General features: G+C 43.9%; 1 protein-coding gene across 6 annotated transcripts in view; it reads left to right on the top strand.

Moving 5' to 3' along the window:
• DNAJC6 (DnaJ heat shock protein family (Hsp40) member C6) overlaps window positions 1–18,810 on the top strand; it is a 139,168-nt gene that overhangs the window by 89,731 nt on the left and 30,627 nt on the right. For 5 of the 6 annotated variants that reach the window (XM_089687958.1, XM_089687959.1, XM_089687956.1 and 2 more), the window contains 4 exons: window positions 97–176; window positions 2,369–2,562; window positions 6,734–6,814; window positions 10,893–11,318. In XM_089687958.1, the coding sequence (XP_089544084.1) occupies window positions 97–176; window positions 2,369–2,562; window positions 6,734–6,814; window positions 10,893–11,318 (781 nt within the window). The remainder of the gene's footprint in view (window positions 1–96; window positions 177–2,368; window positions 2,563–6,733; window positions 6,815–10,892; window positions 11,319–18,810) is intronic. The other variant, XM_089687957.1, reaches the window with a different exon arrangement.

Genomic DNA, 18,810 nt, shown 5'->3' with positions numbered 1-18,810 from the left:
CTTGTTGAGAAACCTAGTCTGTTCTTAGTTATCTCTGGTCAAGGTTTTTTTTTTTTTTTTTTGCATCATCTTTTATTGTCTCTTTTTTGATTTTAGATGACAAATACTCAGATACTACAGCTACAGTTTCACACGGGTTTCATAGCACTCGGAACAACAATGTTAAAATTTACAAAGTAAGTATACATGAACTTTTCGGCTTCGTATCTTACTGTGTATGTCCAGATTACTCTGTTTTTTAGTTGAACTGTTTATGAAGCATTTAACCACTCGCCCTCCAGAGGATTCCCCACCCCTTCCTGACCAGGTCATTTTTTTGCATTACGGCGCTGCGTTACTTTAACCACTTGCCCTCCTGAGGATTTACCCCCCTTAATGACCAGGCCTCTTTTTGCTACTCGGCGCTGCACTAATTCAACTGATAATTGCGCGGTCATGCAATGCTGCACCCACACGAAATTTACGTCCTTTTTTTCACACAAATAGAGCTTTCTTTCGGTGGTATTTGATCACCTGTGCGCTTTTTATTTTTCACGCTATAAACATAAAAAGGCCAAAAGTTTGAAGAAAAACAATATTTTTTACTTTCAGCTATAAAAAATATATAGTAAACTCAAAGTTGGTTATAAATTTAGGCCAAAATGTATTCTGCTCCATGTTTTTGGTAAAAAAAATCCCAATAAGTGTATATTGATTGTTTTGTGTGGAAGTTATAGCGTCTACAAACTATGGTATAGATACTGCAATTTACGCCACTTTTCTGCTATACAGCGCTGCGCTAGTTTAACGGACAATTGCGCGGTCATGCAATACGGTACATAAATGAAATTTACATCCTTTTTTTCCCCACAAATTGAGCTTTCTTTCGGTGGTATTTGATCTCCTGTGCGGTTTTTATTTTTTGCGCTCTAAAAAAAAAGGCTGACAATTTTAAGGAAAAAAAAAACAATATTCTGGACTTTTTGCTATAAAACATGTCCAGTAAAAAAAAAATGCAAAAATCAAATTTAGTCATAAATTTCTGCCAAAATGCATTCTGCGACATGTCTTTGCTAAAAAAAAACCCAATACGTGTAAATTAATTGGTTTACGTGAAAGTTATAGCGTTTACAAATGGCGGGAAAGATACTGGGATTTTTAGGTTTTTTTTTATACTAATAATGGCGGCGATCAGCGAATTATGGCGGCGATCAGGGACTTATGGCAGCAACCAGCGACTTATGGCGGACATTCTGACATTGGGGGGGTACTGACTTGGGGTCACTGACATCCCCAAAAACACTAATACAGTGATCAGTGCAAAAAAAAAACCACTGACACTGTACTAATGGCAATGGGGAGGAAGGGGTTAACTTTATTTTTCAGGGAAGGGTTATAGGAGTGAGGGGAGTGTTTTACTAGGGGGCGGGGTGTGTACTGGGCGGGACAAGGCTGATCGAGAAAGAGAAACTCTTCTTTCTCGATCAGCTCATCCTCAAGCTGACAGGGAAGTGACAGACAGCACAGCTACTGCAAATAATAATTCTGTATTATCCAGCAATACACCCCCCTACTAGTTCTGGCCATGGCCATCTTGAGTAAGGGCATGTGATTCATGTAGCAGTGACTTTCTGGAATCCATCTGCCCTTAGCTCAGGCATACAGGCAGGAGGCTGTGTTTAGCTGAGAAAACTCCTCCTCCCTTCCTGAAGACTCCTGGGATGTATGACATCTTTTGCCTAGGCATTGAAACCAGGAAGTAACTAAAGAAATGTAAAAAAAAAATAGATTAAAACAGGAAAGTATATCGTATCTACTTATTTATTTACTAATGCTAGCAAGGATTCAAAATAGTGAATGTTGATTGAGAGAGTGAAGTTTCACTATAACGCGGTATTATCCAGCAATACACCCCCCCTCAGTGTTTCTGGCAATGGCCATCTTGAGTAAGGGCAAATGATTCATGTAGCAACGACTTCCTGGAATCCATTTGCCCTTAGCTCAGGCATACAGGCAGAGATTGAGAGAGTTATGTTCCACTATAATGCAGGAATATCCAGCATTACTGTAGCTAGGAAAATACTAAATATGGCCACTAGATGGAGCTGACGATCATAGGAAATACACATTGCAGGGATTCTTCATGGTGGCTGCTGAGAGGTCTATATATAAATGTTTTCACACAACTATCGCCTAATATTTACACATTTGTCTGACTTGATTCAGTTTGAATCCTGTGTGAATCCTAGGTGAAAGATGTGGGAACATTGTATGAAAACATTTACAAACTGTCTGTTTTATGTCTGCATTGATAAACCGTTTTAAATCCGGTAAACCTGCATGACTCAAGATTGTTTGTTTTTTTGTGTTTTTTTATTTCATTCCGTAGGCCTGAACTTGACGCTTGTGATTCTCCAGACAAGTATCCTCAGCTGTTCCACATCACACTTGACATTGAGATCGAGTCCGCGGACAGACAGACAGACCTCACCCCTCCCTGGGAAAATTTTGTAGCGAAGGACATTAACCCCAGCATCCTCTTCTCTTCACATCAGGAACAGCAGGACGCCCAGGCGGTGGGGGGTAAGAGACGGCGATGGGGGGGGGCTAAGTTGCTAAGAGGCCTCTTTCAGGTTTCCGAGACCCTCAGCCTACAACCCTGAGGAGCAAATGATGGGGGGAGCTTGGAGTCCTCTGATCAATGTCCGGGAAATGCAAAAACACTCGGAAAGCTCTTCTCTCCCAGTATTGCCGTAGCCATGTTTAGGTGACAGGGCCTGCATCTTTCATTGTGTATGTTAGATAGATGAACCACTTCCCGTCTGTCCCATGTATATAAACGGGCGGACGGGAGCAGTACAGGGGCAGGTGGTCATTTATAAACGTCCTCCCCGCTCCCTGGGAGCGCACAGCACCGCGTTGTACGGGACCGATCGTTGTACGGGACCTCTGGCCAATCAGTGATCACATGATCGGGATCGTACAATCAGTGATCACATGAAGAGTAGTAAGCAATATATCACTTCTGACATCATTGCTTACTACGTGTGAAATCTGTGAATGATCACAGAGGTCACATGGTACAAGGCTATTCACAACAGCCTTGTACCATGTGACAAGCTGTGACCAATCACAGCTCACACAGTATTTCTCAATGGCTGCAGGAATGCAGCCAGAGAGAAGGAGATATGATTGCTTTTACAGTCTTTTATGGGTGTAAAAGCAATCCGTGTAAAAAAAAAAAAAAAAAAAATCTTCATCACCCCCCACAAGTAATACAGTGTCACTATACTACTTGTGGGGGGTGACGAAGATTTTTTTTTTTTACACTGATTACTTTTACACCATACACTGTACTGCTAGGGTGACAGTATGTAAAAAAACAAAAAACATTAATAATAATATAAAAAAAAAAAATAAAAATGTAAAAAAAAAATTAGGAAAAATTATAATTTTTGGTTATAAATGAATCTGGTTTTTTTTTTTTTTACTAAAATGATATTTGAATACATTTGGCCAGAATTTATGAAGAAAGATTATTATTATTATTACTTTTATACGAAAAACACTTTTTTTCCAAATTTTTGGAGTTTTTCATTTATGTAGCAAAAAAAAATAAAAATCCCAGTGGTGAATAAATACCACCAAAATAAAGTTTTATCTGTCTCAAAAAAATGCTAAAAAATTCATATGGGTACAGTGTTGCATGAACGCGCAATCGTCATTCAAAATGTAATAGCGCCGAAAGCTGAAAATTGGCCTGGACTGGAAGGGGGGGTGAAATGTTCGGACTGGAAGTGGCTAAACCCTTCACACTTGAGGGTAAAACAAATCTTAATGCCTAAGCACAATTTTGCAAAGTTGACATGTGTTAGTAAAACCGTACATATCATCACAACTACTTTGTACATCCAGGTGGATTATACCGCGTTTTTTTCAGGACAAATTGGTCTTTTATTTGGTGATAAATAGTAATGGATATCTCCTGTTTTTGTTTTAATATCAAAGGAAAACTGGCCCAGAATAGTAAAAAAAAAATCATTTTTTTAATTTTAGCTGTGTGTTTCTTGTTACTACCATAACCATAACCAAAGAACAACCCAAAATAGATTTTCCAGCTCTTGACGATCGCAGAGATACCATATATGTGTATGTTATTTGTTGTTTGTACCCGTAATACAGCCCAGAAACAATAGTGCGCATTTTAGTTTTTTTTGTTAGTTTTTTTTACCTAAAACACACTGACACTAATACCAATTTATAAAAAAAATCCTGACCTTTGACCCTGACCTTTTTGACTTTTGACCTTGCCCCAAAAAACTTGGCACTGAACTAGATCAAACCTTGATCTAGTTATTTTTTTTTTTTTTTTTTTTACAAACTTTTTTTTCCCTCTCTATGTCAGGTGGTAGAGAGATACAATGAGAGAGAGAAAAAAAAAACAAGGGGGCCAGGCTGTACAGTGAGTTAGGGGCTCATTCACACTTGACTGTTTTTCCAACTCTTGCCAAATGCCCCTATAGCGTTTGACAAGCGTTGGTCCGGCGTTTGTGTAGCGTTTTTAACGCTCCGCAAACGCTGCATGCGTTGCCAAGTGTTAAAAACGCCCCACAAACGCCTATAATGAAGTTTGAATGGTGTTACCGCTTCGCAAACGCGTCACAACCGCACCGCAAACGCCTGGCCGGGCGTTTGTGGAGCGGCACCATAGACTTGAGTAGGAGGCTTTAACTCCTCCTGACTCGACCAGAGGCGTCCATTTTGCCACGACGCTAACGCTCCCGTTTGAACAGCACTATGTGCTGCAATGTGCAGAATTTTCCCAGGCGTTTGGGAAATGGTAAAAACGCTTCCCAAATGCCTGTCTGCCACTTGCTAACAAGGCTAGTGTGAACATAGCCTTAGAACGGGACCCGGGGCTCTTAGTGACACCCCGTTCCTTGTGCTGGGAGCACGCAGTGCAGCACACTCCCAGCACAAAGACGGGTATGCAAATATGCGACCCCCATGGAAAAAAGCCCCGTTCTGTGAGGCCACATATGTGTGTTACGTCGGCATCAAGGGGTTAGACAAAGACATTGCCAGTCGATTTGGTCAGCAGTGGACATTCTCAGGAGAAATGACAATTAGCATTTTTTTTTTGCAATCTTTCGACTCATTTGCTTTTTCTTCCTTCAAAATAAGGCCAAACAAAGGGCTTCTGGTTGGTCTCCTCCCCACTCCATAGACATTAACCTGAACACTTTGGTGACATAATGGTGCTTGTAACATGAGAAGGTAAAGTTAGGAAACGACACAAGTCCATCCAGTCCAACCTACACTCACCGGCCACTTTATTAGGTTCACCTGTTCAATTTCTTGGTAACACAAATTGCTAATCAGCCAATCACATGGCAGCAACTCAATGCATTTAGGCATCTAGACATGGTGATGACAACTTTCTGGAATTCAAACCGAGCATCAGAATGGTGACTTTGAACGTGGCATGGATGTTAGTGCCAGATGGGTTTAAAGAGAATGGTCCAAAAAAGAGAAAATATCCAGTGAGCGGCAGTTGTGTGGAGGAAAACGCGTTGTTGATGTCAGAGGAGAATGGGCAGACTGGTTGCTGTGACATTCAGATGGTCGGGTCAGCATTTGGCGTAAACAACATGAAAGCATGGATCCATCCTGCCATGTATCAATGGTTCAGGCTGGTGGTGGTGGTGTCATGGTGTGGTGGATCCATCCTGTCTTGTATCAACGGTTCAGGCTTGTGGTGTCATGGTGTGGTAGATCTATCCTGCCTTGTATCAATGGTTCAGGCTGGCAGTGGTGGTGTCATGGTGTGGTGCATCCATCCTGCCTTGTATCAACGGTTCAGGCTGGTGGTGGTGTCATGGTGTGGGGGATTTATCCTGCCTTGTATCAATGGTTCAGGCTGGTGGTGGTGGTGTCATGGTGTGGTGGATCCATCCTGCCTTGTATCAACGGTTCAGGCTGGCGGTGGTGGTGTCATGGTGTGATGGATCCATCCTGCCTTGTATCAACGGTTCAGGCTGGTGGTGGTGATGTCATGGTGTGGTGGATCCATCCAGCCTTGTATCCATGGTTCAGGCTGGTGGTGTCATGGTGTGGTGGATCCATCCTGCCTTGTATCAATGGTTCAGGCTGGTGGTGTCATGGTGTGGTGGATCCATCCTGCCTTGTATCCATGGTTCAGGTTGGTGGTGGTGGTGTCATGGTGTGGTGGATCCATCCTGCCTTGTATCAACGGTTCAGGCTGGTGGTGGTGGTGTCATGGTGTGGTGGATCCATCCTGCCTTGTATCAACGGTTCAGGCTGGTGGTGGTGATGTCATGGTGTGGTGGATCCATCCAGCCTTGTATCCATGGTTCAGGCTGGTGGTGTCATGGTGTGGTGGATCCATCCTGCCTTGTATCCATGGTTCAGGTTGGTGGTGGTGGTGTCATGGTGTGGTGGATCCATCCTGTCTTGTATCAACGGTTCAGGCTGGTGGTGGTGGTGCCATGTGGAGGATCCACCCTGCCTGGTATCAATGGTTCAGGCTGGTGGTGGTGGTGTCATGGTGCGGGGGAGATTTTCTTGGCACTAGCAAGGTGCAAGCTTACCTTGATCATGTAATATTTTGCTAGGCCTTTTTTTTTTTTTGTCTTCTGATAGGAAAATGATGCCGATTTGATGATATGAGCATTGCCCAAGCTCCAATTTGTTGTTATATTCGTCTTTACTTACCCGTATTTGTGTTCAATAGGCAGAGCTCCAGTGGAACAACAGCATGACAACTTTAAGAACGCCGGGCAGGGGGCATTTTTCTCTTCCTTGAACTGGCAAGGTATGCTTTTTAGAAATGTCTGCAGAATGCCTGTTTATTAACAGTAGCCAATGTGTGGCCAATTCCATTGCTCATAAAACCCATTCATTCAGCAGCCACTTATGACAATATTAAAGGTCTTGTGGCTGTATGAAGTTTTTACTTTCTACAGAAATATCCTGATATTCATGGAGCCCATAAAGTGGCCTTTTTAGCTTGGTAACATGTACACTTCAATACGTTTATGTAAAAGAATTTTAAAATGTTCCTTTATCCATAACTACTTGATTAAAAAAAAAAAATGTTCTTTAACAAGGAACATACATTCCACATTAATAATCAGAACTAAGCAACAGCGTAGTTGTGCTGTCAATTTACGCAGCTCTTTACATATATATTGTACATTCACATCAGTCCCTAACCCTCAAGGGGCGTACAATCTAAGGTCCCTAACTCACATTCATACATACACATACTAGGGACAACTCAGACAGGAGCCAATTCACCTACCAGCATGTCTTTGGAGTGTGGAAGGAAACCGGAGTACCTGGAGGAAACCCACGCAGGCACAGGGAGAACATGCAAACTCCAGGCAGGTGATGCCGTGGTTGGGATTCAGACCCTAGTACTGCCAGGCGGAAGTGCTAACCATTTAGCCACTGTGCTGCCCGACTTGTAGTTCTCGTCGATGTGGATGGGTTCCTTATTTGCGGAGATGATCGAATTCAGCTGTCATAAGATGTAGGTACTCATAGGAAGTGAAGAGTGGGACCAAATAGCGTAATTACCTTTATTAAAATTATCAGGAAAAAATATATACATTGTACGCAAATGTTAAAAATTAATGCAAAGCATATAACTGTAAACCCAGAAACGGTGCACCAGCCTGCACTCTGCTGACCGGAAGTGACCTCACCACAGCTCTCGTTAACTGACGTGTTTTGCCCCTCCTACTGGGCGTCTTCAGAAGACTTTTGCTTGCCTTTATCTGGCCCTTGGGACACCATTCCTCCCACTGACACCAGCAATGGGGCCCTATTCCTCCCACTGATACCAATGATGGGGCACTATTCCTCCCACTGATACCAATGATGGGGCACTATTCCTCCCACTGATACCAATGATGGGGCACTATTCCTCCCACTGACACCAATGATGGGACACTATTCATCCCACTGACACCAATGATGGGGCACTATTCATCCCACTGATACCAATGATGGGGCACTATTCCTCCCACTGATACCAATGATGGAGCACTATTCCTTCCACTGACACCAACAATGGGGCACTATTCCTCTCACTCACACCAGCGATGGGGCACTATTCCCCCCACTGACACCAATGATGGGGCACTATTCCTCCCATTGATACCAATGATGAGGCACTAGTCCCCCAACTGACACCGATGATGGAGCACTATTCCTCCCACTGATATCGATGATGGGGCACTATTCCTCCCACTGACACCAATGATGGGGCACTATTCCTCCCACTGATATCGATGATGGGGCAATATTCCTCCCACTGACACCAATGATGGGGCACTATTCCTCCCACTGACACCAATGATGGGGCACTATTCCTCCCACTGATATCGATGATGGGGCACTATTCCTCCCACTGACACCAATGATGGGGCACTATTCCTCCCACTGACACCAATGATGGGGCACTATTCCTCCCACTGATACCAATAATGAGGCACTGTTCCTGCTCCTACTGACCAGAGGTGCTATGTCTTTTTTTTTTTTTTTTTTATTCCCACTGACTACCAAGTCAGAGGAATTTTATACTCCCACTGACGCTGTGGCATTTTCTACTTCCGGGGGGGGGGGACCACAATCCGCACCCCTTAATGTCTGAAGGACAGCAAATTGACCCTTTGTTTAGAAACTTTAGAGACGATTGCATTCGACCAAGAAGAGGGATGACTAGGCAGAAAGGAAGAAGTTCCAAAAGAGGGACAGTTGGGAGCTAAGAGACGCTAAAGTAGGCAGCTGAATGACACCATGGAGAGACGCATCCCTCTCCATCTCTCCTGGAAAAGTGTGTTAGTCCTCAGTCACACCAGTGCAAATTGTTGTGCGATTTGATCATTTCAAATTGCATGACAAGTCACATCCTATTGCCCGCAAGGGAAGCCGTCAAATCTTTGCGACTCCAACTTCGTCATCGTCGCACTGATTTCGAAAGTAGTTCATGCACTACGTTTTGCAGGTTCAGGTGCAACGTACATAGACATCTGTGCATGAAGTCACACAGATGTCTTCCAAGTCGCACCTGAAATCGCACTGACATCCGACTTTGAAATTGACTTTCAAAGTCGTATCCGATGTAACTGATGCCTTACCTCCACAAAATCTGCCAACAAACAATTTTTGTTTTTCCATTAATGGCAAACCAACAGGCTTGCTTTACTTCATTTTACTGTATACAGTTTTGTTCAAATTAATAGCAGTCAGACATCACTAACCGGATCAATCACTGTTTTTGGTAGAAATGATATTTCTACATGGCAAATAATTTCCTAGCAGGTGTAGTAGAGTAATAGAAATCCAACAGACCCAACAGTCATGACATGCATGCTGCTGATTCTGTGTCATTGAATCACTCATTGAAAGGGGCATGTTCAAAATAATAGCAGTGTGGAGTTCTATTAGTGAGGTCATTCATTCTTTGAAAAACAGGTGGCAGTTATTGCCCTTATTTAAAGAAGGAAGGCAGCAAATGTTGTACATGCTGGTTACAGTGCATTTCTCTCTGAAATTCTGAGGAAAATGGGTCGTTCCAGACATTGTTCAGAAGAACAGCGTACCTTGATTAAAAAGTTGATTGGAGGGGAAAACATATAAAGAAGTGCAGAAAATGATCGGCTGCTCAGCCAAAATGATTGCAAATGCTTTAAAATGGCAACCAAAACCTGAAAGACGTGGAATAAAGAGAAAAACTACCACTGGAATGGATAGAAGAATAGCCAAAATGGCGCGGACTCAGCCAACAATCAGCTCCAGGAAGATGAAAGAAGGTGTGACGTTCCCTGTGAGGACTGTTACAATTAGAAGACCCCTTTGTGAAGCCAAGCTATCTGCAAGAAGCCCCCGCAAAGTCCCACTGTTGGAAAAAAGACATGTGCTGAAGGGGTTACAATTTGCCAAAGAGCACATTGACTGGCCTAAAGAGAAATGGCGCAACATTTTGTGGACTGATGAAAGTAAGATTGTTCTTTTTGGGTCTAGTGGGCAAAGACAGTTTGTCAGACGACCCCCAAACACTGAATTCAAGCCACAGGACACTGTGAAGACAGTGAAGCATGGTGGTGCAAGCATCATGATATGGGGATGTTTCTCATACTACGGTGTTGGGCCTATTTATCGCATACCAGGGATCATGGATCAGTTTGAATACATCAGAATACTTGAAGAGGTCATGCTGCCTTATGCTGAAGAGGAAATGCCCTTGAAATGGGTGTTCCAACAAGACAACGACCCCAAACACACCAGTAAACGTGCAACATCTTGGTTCCAGACCAACAAGATGGACGTTATGGAGTGGCCAGCCCAATCCCCGGATCTTAATCCAATAGAAAACTTGTGGGGTGACATCAAAAATGCAGTTTCTGAGGCAAAACCAAGAAATAGAGAAGAACTGTGGAATGTCGTCCAATCATCCTGGGCTGGAATACCTGATCACAGGGGCCAGAAGTTGGGTGACTCCATGCAACACAGATGTACAGCAGTTCTCAGAAACAGTGCGACTACAACCAAATATTCATGAAGTCATTCAAAGGAAAGCAAAACCTTCAAACATTTCTCAGTTTATATAGTGAATGTTTGAGTTTGTAAAGAAGAATACAAACACTGCTGTTTTTTTGAACTGTCTAATATTTTCTTTTCTTCAATTTTTTTAGAGGAACAACACAAATTTGATGTATTTTTCTTCCTGTTTTGATTTGGAATAGAATGTGTCGTGTTCCCAATGCATTTGTGTGGATGGAAATAAAACCTATTAGAAGGATTTTGACCTTTATTCACTTTTTTCAACACACTGCTATTATTTTGAACACAACTGTATATTTACATTTGCTTTGTTCCCTCAGACCAGAAGTCAGACAAGTCCAGTTCTCATCCGGTATCCGAAGATCGAGCCGTGCTAGTACACGATGAAAGTGAGCCATCAGACGATGAACTCTTATCTCTTTCAAGCCAACACAGCAACACCAGTGGAGAAAAACATCATGGGACCCCAAAGCACAAAAGCACAGAACCCCCAGCTCCACAGGCTCTCCAGCCTCCCCAAGAAGATGTTGACCTGTTGTGTCTCGAAGGAAGTTCGGTGGCTGCTGCTCCTCCGTCACAACCCAAGGCACCACCTTCCAACTCAGACCTTCTCAACGACCTGTTTGGAGCTTCTCAGGCTCCTGGGGAAACTCTTTTTCAGAGTGGTGGAATGGGCTCTGCACATTCAACGCCACGGCGGTCTGCAGCGTCCTCTTCTCCGTCCCAGTCTCCAAGGATAGCAGAAGGTAAAGAGGAAGATTATTCTGGTTTGTGTTCTTACAAATACCCTTCATACCATAGAAATGCTGTCCAGATGAGTTTCGGATACGTTTCTGTATGTACATTTTTGATGATGCGTTCAGGTGCATTTTTGATGTGTTCTGGTTAAATTTTTCCTCAACTTAAATAAGGACATGTGCGTTTCAGTGTTTTTGGTGTGTTTAGGTACAATCCGGTGCATTTTTGCTGCATTTTACTGCGTTCCAGTATATTTCTGTGCAGAAAAAATGCAACATGTTCGTTTTTTTTTTTTTTTTCTGGAACTGGAACGCACTGGTGTGAACTATGCCATTGGAAACCATGTAACCTACTATCAATGCGTTTTTGATCCAGAAAAAAAAACGCACTGGACTGCATGTGGTGTGAACTGGGCTAGAAGCAAGCTTTAAGTCCAGGGGCGGACTGACCATTTCGAAACTCAGGCACTGCCCAAGGGCCCGGGGTCAGTAGGGGGCCCCATGAGATGCCCCTGGTACCTTTTCATAGGCTTTTTTGAGTTTGGGCAAGGACACAGTGGCCCCATGATGCCCTATTGCCCGGGGGCCCCATGATCTCCTATTGCCCGGGGGCCCCATGATCCCCTATTGCCTGGGGGCCCCATGAGTTGTCAGTCTACCCCTTTTTAAGTCTTAAAAGAACTAAAACAAAAACAACCTGCGCCACAAGAACTATGTGAAAAAGTTGAAAGTGAATGCTGCTGTGCCTTAATAAGAATCAAAAAGGTGAATAAAAATAAAAAAATCAGTGAAACAATAAAACAGCGCAAAATATGAAATGAATCAAAAATAATTATACACAAATCATAATAAATTCTGTGGTTATAAAATAAATGTCCAAAACCACCAAAATGAAAACAATTTATAAAATTTGTATCCAAAAACAAAAAGTTATGAAAACAAAGAAAGTCCCCTTTAACCCCCCTGGCGGTATTCCCGAGTGTAGCTCGGGGTAAAATTTCAGTACCAAAAGCGGTAACCCCGAGCTACACTCGGGCTTACCATGCGGCGTTGCTCAGGGATTCCCTGCAGCGCTTACCTTGTCCTTCGCTCCCGCGATGCATCCCCTGCAGCGTCCCCGGCCATCTCCTCCGGCCGATGCTGGCATGCGGCTTCTGTGTTCTGGTCCCTGTGACGTCGGGACATACGGGCGCCGGAACCGGCGGCAAATTAAAAAATTTTAAAAAATGTCATTTTTTTTTGTAAACGAATATTACATAGTAAAACATTGCTGCTTCAAGCCATTTCACATACATTTTAGTACATGTAAATCGGAACCACTTGCAGAATTGAGTGATAATGGTTCGTAGGGAAATTCGTTATCAGACACTGAAAACGATTCTGCGACTTTGCTCAGTGATGTGCAAACTTGGTGCTATATTTCAAATTTCAGTGTTTTTGGTTTGATTATATTATTGAAATAAATTTATTATTATTTTTTATGATTATTTATTAAATTATAATTTATGATTTCGTGTTTCAAGTTTTATCATACCCGGGATGTTTCCAAGACTCTTGTTCAGACAGATTTCAGTGAGTTATTCCTAAGAATTACAGCCTACAATAAAAAAATAAATATTTCCATGCAAAAAAATGGTACCGCTTTCAGCACCAAAAATCTGAAAATCATACCGCCAGGGAGGTTAACCTCCTCGGCGGTATGATTATTTCCGATTTTTTGTGCTGAAAGCGGTACCATTTTTTTTTGCATGGAAATATGTTATTTTTTATTGTAGGCTGTAATTCTTAGGAATAACTAACTGAAATCTGTCTGAACAAGAGTCTAGTAAACATCCCGGGTATGATAAAACTTGAAACACGAAATCATAAATTATAATTTAATAAATAATCATAAAAAATAATAATATTATAATAATAAATGTAATTCAATAATATAATCAAACCAAAAACACTGAAATTTGAAATACAGAGGCAAATTCGCACATCGCTGAGCAAAGTCGCAGAATCGTTTTCAGTGTCCGATGACGAATTTCCCCCACGAATCATTATCACTCAATTCTGCAAGTGGTCCTGATTTACTATCGCTGTTCTCTAGCCGGTCTAAAACGGCTTTTAACCTAAAGGGACGCTTTTTGGACGCCATGGACTTTTCTAAGTTTCCAGGCAGAAAGAACAGTCAAAATGCAGGCAGGGCGCAGGACAAAGCACTCGGGACAAAATGTATGTGAAATGCATTGAAACAGCAATGTTATACTATGTAATAATCATTTTTAAAAAAATGACATTTTTTAAAAATTTCAAATTTGCCGCCGGTTCCGGCGCCCGTACGTCCCGACGTCACAGGGACCAGAACACAGAAGCCGGATGCCGGCATCGGCCGGAGGAGATGGCCGGGGACGCTGCAGGGGACACATCGTGGGAGCGAAGGACAAGGTAAGTGCTGCAGGGACCCCCTGAGCAACGCCGCATGGTAAGCCCGAGTGTAGCTCGGGGTTACCGCTTTTGGTACTCAAATTTTACCCCGAACTACACTCGGCAATACCGCTAAGGAGGTTAAACATGCAAATAGTGCTCCAAAAAATGTAGGATAAGTGTAATACAGAGAAAAAGACTCCACAGAGGATTTTGTCAATTGGCGACTTATTTTAAGTTATGTGAGTAGATTGAGCGATATTTTATTCAATTAAAAGTCTTTGCAATATTGCACTATTGGTTCTCCTTTGTCTTCCTATATAACACATCGTTATGAGGGGAAATCCCTTTTGAAGTCGGATGTAAGGAATCTCTTGTATATGGAGGAGGTTATGGAGAGGAAATTTTCCCTGGGAATTGGAGGATAATATTGTATCCATAAAGTGCAATTTATTCTCATCTCTGGTGAGTGCGGAATACATCAGTATTCACAGGAAGGTGTGGATCTGTGGAGTCTTTTCTCTGTATTACACTTAAAAAAATTTTGGAGCACTATTTGTATGTTTAAAGGGGACTTTCTTTGTTTTTGGTTTTATCACTTTTTGTATTTGGACACAGATTTTATATCTTTTTCATTTTGGTGGTTTTGGACATTTATTTTATAACCACTGAATTTATTATGATTTGTGTATAATTATTTTTGATTCATTTCATGTTTTGTGCTGTTTAATTGTTTCACTTATTATTTAAGTCTTGCCTCCTAAGTTGTACAGAACGGTCATATTAAGGCCTCATGCACACTGGACGTTTATACAGCTGCTTTTAGGGACGTTTGGTATTTCTTTTATTTCCTGCCTTTAAACTCCTCTGCATGTTAGCCTATGTGGGGTTGATTTACTAAAGGCAAATAGACTGTGCACTTTGCAAAGTGCAATTGCATTCTTCAAGTTCAGAGCTTAGTAAATGAGATGAAGCTTCAGTTTGCAAAGGATTCCCAGTCACATGCAAGGAAACTATAAAAAACAGCAGTTTTTGCTTGCACATGATTGGATGATGGAAGTCAGCAGAGCTTCTGCTCATTTATTAAGCTCTGGAGCAACTGCACAGTCTATTTGTCTTTAGTAAATCAACCCCTATGTGTCCATGCATACACAGGGGTTGATTTACTAAAGGCAAATAGACTGTGCACTTTGCAAAGTGCAATTGCACTCTTCAAGTGCAGTTGCTCCAGAGCTTAGTAAATGAGGTAAAGTTTCACTTTGCAAAGAATACCCAATCACATGCAAGGAAACTAAAAAGAACTGCATTTTTGCTTGCACGTGATTGGCTGATGGAGGTCAGCAGAGTTTCTGCTCATTTACTAAACTCTGGAGAAACTGCACTTGCAGAATGCAACCTGACTTTGCAGAGTGCACAGTGGATTTGCATTTATTAAATCAACACCATAGACTTTTAGAGTAGTTTAGAGGCAGGAAAAAATAACTGCACTGCTAGTGCATCCAGGAGCAGCAGAGTTTTGGCAGAAAAAAACGCTTGTAAATGCGTCTAAACGTGCGTTAACGTTAGGCATGTTTGTTGAGTGTGAATTCATTTCAATGGCCAGAATAAATGATTTATTCTGGCCAATTACATGAACTAAGGTCAAAAGCTTGATGTGCCTAAATGCGTTACGTTCTTTTACAAGCGTCCAAGCGTTCCACTGCCCGGAGGAAAGGCTTCTAGGAGAGATAGGAAAATGTCCTGTGTGCATGAGGCCTTAATGTGGATCACTAGAAACCGTTTTTTTTTAGGCTAGAGTGATGAGGGGTTAGATAGATAAATAATAAAAAATAGAGAAGTGGGACTGTGAAGAGTCCATATATACAGCAAAGGAGCAGATACCGAGAATTACACCCGGCATCCAGGACAGGAACAGTATTACTGTGCAGAGTCCATACATACAGAATAGGAACAGATATCAAGAATTACACCCAGAATCCAGAACAGGAGGAGTGGGACTGTGCAGAGTCCATACATACAGCATAGGAACAGATACTGAAAATTACACCCGGCATCCAGGACAGGAGAAGTGGGACTGTGCAGAGTCCATACATACAGCATAGGAACAGATACCGAGAATGACGCCCAGCCTCCAGGACTGGAGAAGCATTGCTGTGCAGAGTCCATATATACAGCATAGGAACAGATACTGAAAATGACACCCGGCATCCAGGACAGGAGAAGTGGGACTGTGCAGAGTCCATACATACAGAATAGGAACCGATACCGAGAATTACACCCGGCATCCAGGACAGGAGATGTCTTACTGTGCAGAGTCCATACATACAGAATAGGAACAGATACCAAGAATTACACCCGGCATCCAGGACAGGAGGAGTATTACTGTGCGGAGTCCATACATATAGAATAAGAACAGATACCGAGAATTACACCCGGCATCCAGGACAGGAGGAGTATTACTGTGTAGAGTCCATACATACAGAATAGGAACAGATACCAAGAATTACACACGGCATGCAGAACAGGAGAAGTGGGACTGTGCAGAGTCCATACATACAGAATAGGAACAGATACCGAGAATTACCCGGCATCCAGGACAGGAGCAGTATTACTGTGCAGAGTCCATACATACAGAATAGGAACAGATACCAAGAATTACACACGGCATCCAGGACAGGAGAAGTGGGACTGTGCAGAGGGTGTGGTTTCCTGTGGAGCAGCTGCAGGCTGTGTGGTGCTGACCTCCTCTGATGTCTGATACAAGCCCAGGGTTGGGCTGCCCTGGGCTGGGACGCCTCCCAGGAGAGTCCCAGGCTTCTCGGCCTGCTCATGGAGGTGAAGCTGTGGTTGGTGGTGAAGCGGGAGGACGGAGTTCAGTGAATGGAAAGCAAATGGCAGAGACTGTGAGTAGATGGGGGAATGTTGGTGATGGAAAGTCCAGTGTGAGAAGTTCTGTTAATACAGAGAAGATGAAGTCAGTCCAGCAGGGTGAGAATGTCTCTCAGCAAAGTGTGAGTTCTGGAAGTGCAGCACATGGCAGTCCGCCATTGCAGCCACAGCATGCCCAGCAGAGAAGGGCCCAGTCAGTTCAGTCCAAACAGCAATGTAATGTTGTCACCAAGCAAACTCCAAGCTCTGGAGGAGCAGCTCAAGGCAGTCAGCCATTGCAACCACAGCAGGCCCAAGCCGTGCAGAGCGGAGCCCATGCCGTGCAGAGCGGGGCCCATCTAGTTCAGTCTAAACAGCAATGTAAGGCTGTCACCAAGCAAACTCCAAGTTCTGGAGGAGCAACCCAAGACAGTCCGCCATTACAGGCACAACAAGCCAAGCAGAGGAAAGTTCAGTCTGTCCAGCAATGTGATGTTGTTACCCAGCCTAGTCCAAGCCTTGGAGGTCCAACTCCGGGCAGTCCACCATTACAGGCACCGCAAGCCCAGCATAGCAAAACCCATGCTGTGCAGAGCGGGGCCCATGCCGTGCAGAGCGGGGCCCATCCAGTTCAGCCTAAACAGCAATGTAATGTCACCCAGCGCACTCCAAGCTCTGGAAGTGCAACCCAAGGCAGTCAGCCATTACAGTCGCAGCAAGACCAGCAGAGCAGAGCTCAGTCAATTCTGTTTAAACAGCAATGTAATGTTGTCACCCTGCACAGTCCAAGTCATGGAGGTCTAACTCCATGCGGTCAGCCATTACAGGCACCACAAGCCCAGCAGAGTGGGGCCCATGCTGTGCAGAGCGGAACCCATACAGTCCATGCAGCTCAGGAATGTAAGGTTGTCACCCGGCATGCTTCAAGTTCTGGAACTGTAAATCAAGGCAGTCAGTCATTGCAACAAAAGCAAGTCCAGCAGAGTAGAGCCCATGCCATACAGTGCAAAGTCCATGCCGTGCAGAGTGGTGATCACACAGTCCATATGGCTCAGGAAAGTGACACTATCACCCAGCACACTACCAGCTCTGGAGTAGCAACAAAAGGCAGTCAGCCATTGCAAACAAAGCAAGCCCAGAAGAGTGGAGCCCATGCCGCACAGAGCCCAGCACAGGCCGCTCAGAGCGGGGCCCATACAGTTCAGAGCGGAGTAGAGACACCTGTCACTCCCAGTACTCCGCGCAGATCTGCAAGGACTACGTTGGAGCAGAAAACTCTGAAGGAGAACTTACAGCAGTGTGTAATGGTGGGCAGTGGCCAGGAACGCTCATTACGCCCCAGGTCCCGGCAGAAGAAAGATGATGGAGCCAATAAGCCTCCACAGTCTGGCCCGGAGAGTCCTTCTACATCCAGCAGAGACCCTTCACCCAGTACCGCTGATGGGGATCAGAATTTCAAGCGTCCCGCGGATAGGAAGCAGAAAGTGTTAAAGTCACCTGTGCTGCGCCTGGCTGACAGGATTCCTGCTCTGGAGAAGAGAATGAAGACCTTGAGGAAAGCTAAGGCTTTGACCCAGAAAAGGATTGACTCCATCTACAGACTCAAGGCTGCCGACCCCGGGAATGAAGTCCTACATGACAGCGAGCTTAACTCCCTGGGCATTGAACTGGCCGGTATATCGAGGGACATTGATGCTGTTCTGGAAGAACTGGGACCAGGGGGGGAGGTGTATCGGGATTGCGATTGGGTTGGGGCACAATTAAGTGTAAAGATGGAGTCTTCTTCAGAGTCAGACTCCGGGGAACTGATCCAAGGCACGCTACCAGCAAATGTGCTTCCTGAAAGACAGACTCCAGCTCTGGAGGATAGCGGTAGCGTCAGCTTCACCCAGCAGACTTTCATAGTGCAGGAAACCCAGAGAAGCGACATGGACTCCCAGCACATGGACTATGGGGACGGTGTTGCTACCCCCGGTTCTCATGGTGGAACCAATGCTGAGGGGACTGATGTTCGGGATGGGGTAGTTGATAATTATGCAGATGAAGCTGCCGATGCTAGTGGTGATATGGCCAGTGCTGATATCACTAATATTGATGTAGGGGTTCCTGATGTCATTAACACTGAGGTAGGTATGTCTGGATGGGGTCAGGACCAGTCTGAGGATCCTGTGAATGTGGCGATGGAGGAGTCAGTTCAGGATAACACCCGTGATTTCCCCCC

The sequence above is a fragment of the Staurois parvus genome, unplaced genomic scaffold, assembly GCF_062004578.1.
Source record: "Staurois parvus isolate SC_StPar_1 unplaced genomic scaffold, SC_StPar_1.0 ptg000441l, whole genome shotgun sequence".
In the NCBI taxonomy this organism is placed as follows: Eukaryota; Metazoa; Chordata; class Amphibia; order Anura; family Ranidae; genus Staurois; species Staurois parvus.
Note: the sequence above shows the minus strand (reverse complement) of the source record. Positions and strands in the feature narration are given on the sequence as shown.